The sequence below is a fragment of the Nannospalax galili genome, unplaced genomic scaffold (genome assembly GCF_000622305.1).
Source record: "Nannospalax galili isolate Female #2095 unplaced genomic scaffold, S.galili_v1.0 scaffold933, whole genome shotgun sequence".
Lineage (NCBI taxonomy): Eukaryota > Metazoa > Chordata > Mammalia > Rodentia > Spalacidae > Nannospalax > Nannospalax galili.
Window position 1 is genome coordinate 1359983 of NW_008333281.1, and position 10586 is coordinate 1370568.

Consider the following 10586-nt stretch of genomic DNA (forward strand, 5'->3'; position numbering starts at 1 on the left):
TCCTTCCTTTCTCCTCTGTGGTACTGGAGATTGGGCCTAGGGCCTTAGCATGCTGGGTGAGTGCTCTACCACACAGCTACATCCCCACCTATGGGCAATTTTGATTAGACAGAAGTTGAAGACCCACTGTAGGTTTGACCTCTGGCTTGTCAGCTGATCAGTAGGTACGACTACTTGGCACTGTGGGTTAAGAAGGATTCTGAGGTTAGTTCTCCATAGGGAAGTTGTCTAGATTGACTTGTGATGTCTACCATGGCCATAGGAGCAGAGTGGAGCATGTTTCCCATACTTTCGCCTGCCTGAACTAGGTGGAACAGTAGTCAGAGGTCAGGCCAGGTGGGGTTGGGGCCTTGGTGGACATGTGTGTTTAGGAAGCACCAGTAGGTTCCAGGCAGTTTCCCAGATGCTGAGCCAGGTGGCTGTGCAGGGCACTGGCTTCCAGATATACAATCCACTGCCCTGAGTTGGATCTGCCTGCTCCCAGTGGGCTGTTAGGATGTCCTCCTGCCTGATTCCGTCCTTGCTGGGACATCCTGTACCTGTACCTGTATGGTGTCACTCTTAAGCAGGAGGGTGACCCGTTCCTAAGTCTGTCAGACGTGGCCGTCTGACCCGTTTCTCCCTTCTTCAGTGGATCAAGCCCACGTTAAGAACCTGCTCTTTTAGAGTAAATTATACCTTGCTGGTTGGGTTCTAGGGACTTGGTCTTTCAGGCATTGAACAGTGTGGGAGGGCAGCAGAGGGGTAGGAGGGCTGCTGTGGGGCACCCACCTGGCTGTATGCTTTCTTTTGGCTCAGACTCCTGTGCGGCTGCCCTTTCTACTGGAAAGGAGGGCTGCTGGAGACCGATTGCTTTTGTTCAGCACTCCAGGGTCTTTGGTTTACAATTCTTCTGTCCCTACTTGGGGAAAGGCACATGATTGTGGCCAGTAGGTGACTTACCCGCTTCCTGCTGCAGCTCATACACACGGGAGAGATTCTGCGCCCTGCATGGCAAGCTTTGCAGGGGTTTGAGATGGGTCTGAAGACACCACACAGCCTTCACCTTGAACCACTCAATGATCCCAGCTTCCCCATGACCCCTCAGATTCTGGCAGCCATGGTGGGTCATTGTCTCTGCGCCCTGTGCTCCAGGGGCCATGACTGGCTGGTGGAGATTGGCTTGGGGATCCTTTTATCTTGTTCTCCCCATTTTGGGGGATGGACAGCAGGACCCAGAGCCACTGAGAGCTGCCTCCCTGGCCAAAGAGCCCCTGCATCTCTTTCCCCAGGCCTAGAGCCAAAGCACTGGAAGTTAGGCTGCAGCTGTGGCCTTGGTGAGCGTTCAGCCGCACAGGATTCAGGGAGCAGTGAGTGGTACTGCTCCCCTGGTCTTCCAGTTCACTGGAGGCTGCCTCTGCTCCCCAGCCTCCTCTGTAAACACTCCTCTGACACCTCCTGCAGCACCAGACTCCCCCTCATTTCTTCTCCCTGAACTCCCCACACCCATATCCTCCACTCACCGGTCCAAACATTTTAAATAGGAAATCAGACCTGTCTGCCCTGACTTCCTCCTGCCTCTCCCAGCCTTGAGTTCTCTGCCTGGGTTGGCCAACAAGCCAGCACCCACCTGGTTTACCCAGAAGAAGCCCTGGGGGTTCCTTCCATTAAATGAAGGGACTGGAGAGATAGCTCAGTGGTTAAGACCACGGACTGCTCTTGCAGAGGACCAGGGTTTGACTCCCAGCACTCATGTCAGCTTTTAACCACCTATAGCTCCAGTTCCTAGGGATCCAACACCCTCTTCTGGCCTCCACAGGCACCATGTACTTGTGTAGTACACATACATACATGCAGACAAAACATACACATAAATAAAAATAAAATCTTTTTTTAAAAAAGAAGAGCTGGGCGCAGCCTTTAACCCGACACTCAGGGGGCAGAGGCAGGCGGATCCTCTGTGAGTTTGAGGCCAACCTGGTCTACAGAGTAAGTTCCAGGCAGCTGGAGCTATAGGGAGACCCTGTCTCAAAGAGAAGAGGAGGGGCTGGAAAGAGCACTGACTGCTCTTGCAGAGGACCAAGGTTTGATTCCCAGCACCCACATGGCAGCTATGAACCATCCTTAACTCCAGTTCCAGGGAAATCCAAAGCCCCCTTCTGACCTCTGCTGCATTACATGACATGGGTGCAACTCACATACATGCAGGCAATACACTCGTACACATAAAATAAAAAATAAAAATTAAAAAATTAAAAAAAGAAGAGGAAATGCATGTTGGGGCAGGGGGAAACAGCTCAGCAGGTAAAAGGTCCTTGCTGCCAAGCCTGCTCACCTGGTTTTGATTCCTACCTCTCACATGGTAGAAGGAGAGGACAGACTTCCCCAGATTGTCCTCTGATCTTCACATGTGCAGTGCACACACACACACACACACACACACACACACACACACACAAATGTAAAAAAAATTCTTAAAGAAATGAATGTTCAGAACAGAGAACAGAAACCACTCTGGCTATCCTGTGCTGAGCACACCCAGAAAATGAGCACGAGGTGCTCCCAAAGCCCTTGCAACAGCCCCAGGACGTGGGTGCTGGTGCTCTTCCTGTTTGCAGATGAGGAACTGAGGCTGGAAGAGGCTGGGCCTCTGGGGAGATGCAGAGGGCAGCTGTGGCCTGAATTCACTCAGAACACTTTTTTTTTTGGTCTTTTTGAGACAGGTTTTCCCTGTAGCCCCCGCTGACCTTGAACTCACAGAGATCTGCCAGACTCTGCCCGGCCCCTATCCTTGGTTTTTAAATCTCTCTTTATAGAAGTACTCTTGCTGGGCGTGGTGGCGCATGCCTTTAATCCCAGCACTCGGGAAGCAGAGGCAGGCGGATCTCTGTGAGTTCCAGGCCAGCCTGGTCTACATAGTGAGTTCCAGGTCAGCTGGGGCTACAGGGAGACCCTGTCTCAAAAAGACCAAAAAAAAAAAAAAAAAAAAAACCCCACAAAAACCAAAGATAGGAAAATATTCATCCATATCTTTTGTTTGTTTATTTTTTGAGACAAGGTCTCCCTGTGTAGCCCTGGCTGGCCTGAAACTCACTATGTAGACCAGGCTGCTCTTGAAGTCACGGATCTGCCTGCCTCTGCCTCCTGAGTGCTGGGGTTGTCACCACACCCAGCTTCATGTACATCTTAATCCAGCCTTGCAAACAGAGGCTCAGCTGTGTGGCCCTAGTTCCTAACCCAGGTGCCCCTCACCAGGATGGCCTTCTCAAGCAGGAGGGGCCTCTTCCTTTGAGCAAAAAAGGGCAAGTCCTTGTCAGAGATGAACGTGCAGTTCCTGGACAGAGCAGGGAGTTCTTTCCAGAGCCACAGCTGACAGAGTGGCATTTTGTGCTTTAAACTTCAGTGGCTTGCTTGGGCAACCTTGGGGCCAGCAGCCTCTGAGGCGGGACAGAGAGGGAAGAAGACAGGCCTGATTTGGGCCGTGCGTTTGCTGTGTGCCCTGAGATGAGTTGCTTCCCTCTGGTCCTCTGTCGAATGCAGATGTGATTGGTGGGGTTCAGCAGGGTTTGGTCAATAAGATCTTGTTGGAGTGTGGTATGAGGTGGCCTCTTGGACCAGTGACCTTGGTGATCTGCACCCAGGGCACAGGTAAGCAGCTCCTGGCTGCCCCTGCTGGTCTTGATGTTGCTCCCTGGTCAGGCGCATCATCTGCCCAGGATGTTGCTTGGTTTCTGCTCTTTGTGCAAACATATCTAGGTGATGCCCAGTGCTGTTGGTGGCTCCCTAGCCAGGTCTGGTCAGCAGGACTGCTGGTAGAGGTGAACAAATCAGGCATCTGAGGACATTTTATAGAGTTCACACCTTGGATGGGAAGAGTGTGTCCCCCGTGTCAAGCCCTCTGTGTGGGCAGAGGCCTGCAGGACCAGCCGGGAGGGGAAGGTGCCACCCCTGGGATAGGGTGAGGAGCAGGCCCCTTACCTGTGCATCTTTGTGACTAGACTGTCCACAGGAAGGTTTAAATGGAGATGTGGATACCTTGTGTGGAAGGTGCCTGGAGTCAGTCTCTCCCAGACACAGGATGCACAGGGAATGGCTGGATCACAGGTGGGGTGTGGAGAGCAGGGACCTGAGTGGACCTGGCGTTAGGATAGAGCACTGAGGACAGGGTAGTGATTGCCATTTCACCAACCTCATGGGGGTGCTGTTCTCAGAGCCTCAGTTTCCCCCTCTGTGGCCTGAGGGGTGGGGGAAGATGACTTCCCAGGTCCTTGCTGCCCAGCAGTGTGTGCTGTGGGGACATGGGGGGGGGCCAGAGGAGGCACCTCTTCCTGCTTCTGCAGGCGGTGCTGAGCTCAGCTGGGCAGTGTGGATGTGGGGCCCATCTCCTGGCAGTTGTGTGGCCAGGGCTCTTGTGGGACACATCGGCCTCCAGCTGGCTGCAGGGCATCAGGGGAAACTGGGACCTGTCTCAGGGGACCCTAGGCACAGCTCTAGCTGTCCTGGCTTTGGAAATGTTTAAATGCCCATCTTGGTTACTGGAAGAGAAAAACACTCAGCAAAGAAGCAGAACTCTTCATTCTGCAGGCTCATGATGGCACTCCCCTAGGACAGTGGGACTGGCATGACAGGCAGGGTGTGCAACGTGTGACCTGCACCCTAAGCGGCTTTTCCACAGTAACGGGATCCCTGGAGAAGCACGCAGTCCTGTGTAGGCAGTGACAGTAAGAGCACATTTTCTTCAGTGTGTGTGTGTGTGTGTGTGTGTGCCTGCCTCAAATTCATAGGCACTCTCTGAGTGCTGGGGTTGAGTGTGAGCCAGGACACCAGCCTTGTGGTAGTGGTGGCGCAGCACACTTTTGAGATTTGGCTTGGGCTGCTGCAGGCTCCACATGCCCCCTGTAGATTTCTTATCGCCCTCACATCTTAATCTGCTGTTGGCCGACTGACACAAACATCAGGGTTCTTTCTTTACATTGCCATATATGGCTGTCACCGTGCAGGGGACTTTGGACTTCCTTTGTAGCATCCTACCCCTCGGGGCTTCCTTACCCGGCGCCCAGCCCCTCCCCTGTGCTGCTGGGCTGGGCTGGGTGTTGAGACACACTCAGCTCTCAATTCTCCTTTTGACCCGAGGCCCTCTGCCTTCTCTGAATGAGTCACACCTACACACTCAGCGAGCTCTTTGGAGGAACCGAAGGAGTAGGGGTCTGAAGGTCTGAAGCATGTGTGGTGGGGCTGGATGAGGCTCTGCCCTGCCCCAGGTCTTATCTTAAGAAATTACAAAATTAATATACAGAGGGAGGATTCAGCCCGAACATGTGTGAGGTGGTGCCTGGCCATGTGGCTTCTTGGTAAATATTAGCCTCTCCTGTTCCCTCCATGGTTTTGCTGGCTTTCCTCAGCATGGGGGTCTCTCTCTAGGATGCTAGCTTGACCCACTTCAACCCTCTTTACCCAGCCTTCCTGGTGATGTGGTTTTGCTGGTTTTTTTATTTTATTTTATATGTATGTGTGTTTTGCCTGCATGTAGGTAAGTACACTTGTTTTGTGCAATGCCCAAGGAGGACAGAAGAGGCTATCGGATCCCCTAGAACTGGAGTTACAGATAGTTGTTAGCTGCCATGTGAGTGTTGGGATTCGAACCCAGGTCTTCTGTAAGAACAGCCAGTGTTTTTAACTGCTGAGCCATCTCTCCAACCCTGCTTGTTTTGTTTTTTATTGAGGTAAAATTCACTTATGTAAAATTAACCATTTTAACCACCTCCACTTGGTTCCAAAGACTTTTCACCACCCCACATAGTAGATGTGGTGATACTTTTAAATATTAAAAAAACAAGCTGGGCGTGGTGGCGCATGCCTTTAATCCCAGCACTCAGGAGGCAGAGGCAGGCGGATCTCTGTTAGTTCAAGGCCAGCCTGGTCTACATAGTGAGTTCCAGGACAGCTAGGGCTACAGGGAGACCCTGTCTCAAAAAGACCCAAAAAAATAAATAAATAAAATAAAAAAATAAAAAAAAACCATTTATTTTATGGGTATGAGTGTATTGCCTGCATGTATGTAAGTTCACCTGTGTATTGCCTAAGGGGGTCAGAAGAGGGCATCAGATCTCCTGGAACTGTAGTTACAGACAGTTATTAGCCAACATGTGGGTGCTAGGAATCAAACCCAGGTCCTCTGCAAGAGCAGTCACTGCTCTTAACTGCTGAGCCATCTCTCCAGCCCATGACACTTTTAAATTAATTAATGAATTAATTAATTAGTTAGTTTATTTTTGTGGTGCTGGAAAGCAAACCCAGAGCCTCATCCATACTGGTGTTAGAGATGAAATTTAGTCACGGACCCCACCAAATACTGCAGGAAGAGCTCATGGGGACTCGACAAAGCAGGGCTCAGTTTTGCAAAAGGATGTGTTTCCTCATTTGGTAGCAAGTAAGCTCATTGAGCAGAAATTGGATAGCTTTGATCCCAACACAGGAGTACTATGTCCTTTTCCTGTTGACCTGGGGTTCAACCTCACAGTCTTTGGAAGTTGACTAGTTTTAAAGGAATTGTACAGGGGCTGGAGACATGGCTTAGCAGTTAAGAGCACCAGTTGTACTTACAGAGGAACCAAGTTCAGCTCCCAGCACCCACATACTGGCCAACAACACTCCAGAGCTCCAATCCCAGGGCTCCGATGCCCTGTTCTGGCCTCCTCAGGCAGGACTTACATAGATGCAGGCCGAACACTCATCCATTAAAAAGAATGGCACAAATGAAATTAAGGAAGGGGAGGAGTGGGCTGTTCTAGCCATGGAATTGAGGGAAAGTGGCTGGGCCTTTGTGTAGACAGTTTTGCAGGGTGTGTGGGGGGAGGGTTAGCGGTCACCTTCCTTCCATCATTCTTTTGACAAATGAGATTTGAATTCTTTGTAATCATTCCTCTCACTAGGCAAGCACTCCACCCCTGAGCCATGCTCCCGGAGGTAAATAGGCAGCTTTGACCTTGACTAGACCCCCTTACTCTGTGACTTTAGCCTGTCTCCTTGCCTTTGTAATCTTGATTGTCTTATAAAATAATATTGATCGGTAATACTGATCATCTCACGGGTGTTCTTGGACACAGCTTTAGTTTACTGTGTGGAATGAACTTCTCTTTTGACACTTCATGGTAAATTTGCAGAGCTGTGCAACTTTTACCACATCCAATTTTAGACAGTGTATGTCGGGTTCCGTCTCCGTCCCTGGTCACCTCTAATGTGCTCTCTCTGTGTGGATTTGCCTTTTTTTGGACATTTTGTACCAGTGGATGTAGTGATGTGATATATAGTGTGGATGTATATGCATTTATATGCTGTGTGTTCATGGGTAGTGGGTGGTGTGTGTGCATGCTTGTGGGTGTGGGTATCCATATGTGTGTGGTGTGGGTATTCATGTCCATGTGTGGTATGTATGTGCTGGTGTGTGGTGTGTGTGCATGCTTATGGATATGGGTGTCCGTGTGAGTATGCATGCTTGTGTGTGGTATATGTATTGGTGTGTGGTGTGCTAACATGCTTGTGGATATGGGTGTCTGTGTGTATGATATGTATGTACATATGTGTGTACAGTGTGTGTTTGTGCTGCATGGTGTGGATATGCATGCCTGTGTGTACTAGTGTGTGCTGGTGTGCACATCATTACCTTTATAGCCTAGAACACCTATGTGGCTAAGGCCGGTCTTGAACTCTTGACCCTCCTGCCTCACCACCAGCGCTGGGTTTACTGCGCTGCCACCCCCAGCCCCTGAAGACTTTTTATGTGGCTATTCTTCTGGTCTTCAGACTTGTGTTTCTGGCAGCACTCTGTAACTCTCCTGAGAGTCCCTTCCTTTGTTGAAGTTTATGATCTCCATATAAAATAACCTTATCTTAAATGGCTCAGGGTCATCTGATAAGATGGACCAACTGCTTTTCCCGTTGCCAGGCCCATGGGTTATCTGGGCAAAACCTTGCACCTCAGGAAGGGTCACTGCATGTTTCCCCACCTCAGTCTGGCGTGTTATGTTGAGTAAAAGCTGCCAGTACCCTGCCCGCCAGTTACTGAGACTGGGAAGCCCAGGACATTCACAGGCCCAATCAGGACTAGAAATGGCTGAGCCTGTGTACGAGCCAGTCACACCCGTCCTGGGTACAGTGACAGCTTGAAGTCCACTGGGAGTGTTTACACCATGAAAATGCATAGTAACCACAAGTCAGAGCTTCCCTCCTCTGTTCCCTCCAGCCCTCCCCCTCCTGTGAGTTTTTTTGAGATAGGGTCTCACTACATAGTCTAAACTGGTTCTAGACTCATGGTAATTCTCCTGCCTCAGCCTCCTGAGGGACAGGATTGCAGAGATGTGCTACTGTTTGACTTCTCCCTCTCCCTGCTTCTCCCTCTTCCAGAGTTAAACATTGACCGATTGGCTTTTCCAACCTCATTACCCCCCGCCCCCCCAGGATTTTCAGATAAGGAAGTTGAGCGGCAGCTGACAGGGACTTGGACATAGCAGTCCAGGTCTGGCCCCGGGGTCCAGGAGGGCAGCAGGCCGGGTCTCATCTGGTCTGGGGCTTTCTGACACACAGCTCTGTTGCTACCCATCTTCATTTTGATCCTCTGCATGTTTTGGGTGCCAAGGCTCCCTGCCGCGTTGCCTGAGCAACCCTGGGGTCTGTCCCTTCCTCCCTCACGGCAACTCTGTTCTTTGTCCTTGTAGAATTTCGCAAAGGAGTTCGTGATCAGTGATCGAAAGGAACTGGAGGAAGAATTCATCAAGAACGAACTGAAGAAGGCTGGAGGGGCCAATTATGATGCCCAGGCGGAGTAGCCCCAGCCCTGCACCCCAAAGCCGTCTGCCTGCTCCGAGGGCGGGAAACCGCCGCCTCACCACCAGCCCACCGAGGGGAGAAGCGATGAGGCTGGTGCCGCCTGTGTGTGCCACCCAAGCCCCTTCCCCGCCCCCCCTCATCCTGTTGTGGCCCATCTCTGAAGCCCTCTGAGCCTCTTTCTTTGATACCTGCCCCCTTTGTGTTCTAAAGAAAAGTTCTTTTGGTGCCAGGGTCATGCACACCGTCAGATCCCAGGTGCCTCTGTCGGTGGCCCTTGGCCCTGGTGTTTCTCCTGCCCTCGCTGTGGCCTGCCTGGTCTGAGCCACCATGGCCGCTCACAGCTGCTGGGGCCTGGCCCCAGTGCCATCCCAGTTTGCCTTGGCTGCTTCCTGCTTTCCGCTAAACCGGCCGCCATGCCGACAGTCTGCAGCCTTCGTGAGCTCACACATCTCATGAACCCCAACGCCTTGGCTCCAGGCCCCACCCCCGACTCCTTTCAAACTTCGTGTCTGGCAGATCCTGCTGGGCAGTGAGAAGTTTGGGTCTGGTGTGGACCGAGTACGAAGTGACAATTTGCCTTAAAACTTGCCTGGCAGTGGCTCTGCCCCCTGGTCTAAAGCTACCCTTGTGATGAAGTCCTTTTGAGGCACGAGAGGTCTGAGCCCAGGTGTGGTGGGAGAAGTTCAGGGTCAAGCTCAGGGGCTCCCAGTATGGCAAGGATGGAACAGTCCCCTGCAAACGGTTAGGCTGGCCCGGGGCCGCACAGCACCCAGAAAATGTGTGGTTGGGATCTTAGTCCACATCACAAATTTGAAAAGATTGCTTTGTTTGCTTTTAAAGAAAGACGAGATGGGCTTGTTCCTCGGGAGCGTGGTTGGTGTTGTTCTTTTCTTTTTTTCTGGCTCCTTGCATCTTGGGGAGGAAGACTGTACTGTACCAGGCTGGTGAAGACCATCTCCGGCACTCGAACAGTTTACAGAAATAAATGTGTTTTTCAAGAAGAACGGTTGTCTGATCGGTGCAGTCTGTAACAACCAAGGCAGCTGTCAGAATTCAGACTGTTTAGGAAGCTGTTGGGATCAGGTCTTGTGTGTTTGAGAGAGGGTCTCATGTAGCCCAGGCTGGCCTCAAACTTGATCTGTAGGAGGATGAGTTTGAACTGCTGATCCTCCTGCCTCACCTCCCGAATCACAGGCTTGTGTGCCTGGCCTGTTTCAGTAGTTTTTTAAATTCTTTTTTTTCCTTCTTCTGGTGGCACCGGGGATTGAACCTAGGGCTTCACGCATGCTAGGCAAGCACTTTCCTTCTGAGCTACCCCTACCTCCCAGCCCTCTTTCTACTTTTTGTTTGGAAGCAGTCTCACTAAGTTGCCCAGACTGGTTTTGAATGTTTCTGCTATCCAGGCTGTCCCTCACCTCACGCTGTAGCCTAGGCAGGCCTTGAACTTGTGAGCTGCGGCTTCCCAGGTAGCTGGAATCACAGGTCTGAGGCACATGGCCAGCTTTAAATATGGCTTTTGTTTTGTTCCTGTGAGACAGGGCCTCACTGTAGCTCGGGCTGGCCTTGAACTTGTGGCAATCCCCCTGCCTCAGCCTCTCAAGTGCTGTGATTACAGGCATGTGCCACCATGCCTGGCATAGCTTTTAAAATTTGTGTGTGTGTTGTGGCGGGGGGGGGGTGGGTGGGTGGTTTTTTTTTTTTTTTTTTTTTTGCAAAAGTTTTTTTAGCCCTTTTCTGGATTTTCTTGCTTTTATGTGCTGCTAACCTCCAAATGTGAGATA

At 51.2% G+C, this 10586-nt stretch overlaps 1 protein-coding gene across 1 annotated transcript in view; it reads left to right on the plus strand.

Moving 5' to 3' along the window:
• The window catches only part of Cotl1 (coactosin like F-actin binding protein 1), a 35608-nt gene extending 25799 nt beyond the window's left edge, over positions 1–9809 (plus strand). The window contains exon 4 of the mRNA XM_008827906.3: positions 8694–9809. Within this exon, the coding sequence (XP_008826128.1) occupies positions 8694–8804 (111 nt within the window). The 3' untranslated portion in view covers positions 8805–9809. The remainder of the gene's footprint in view (positions 1–8693) is intronic.
• The last annotated feature ends 777 nt before the right edge of the window (positions 9810–10586 follow it).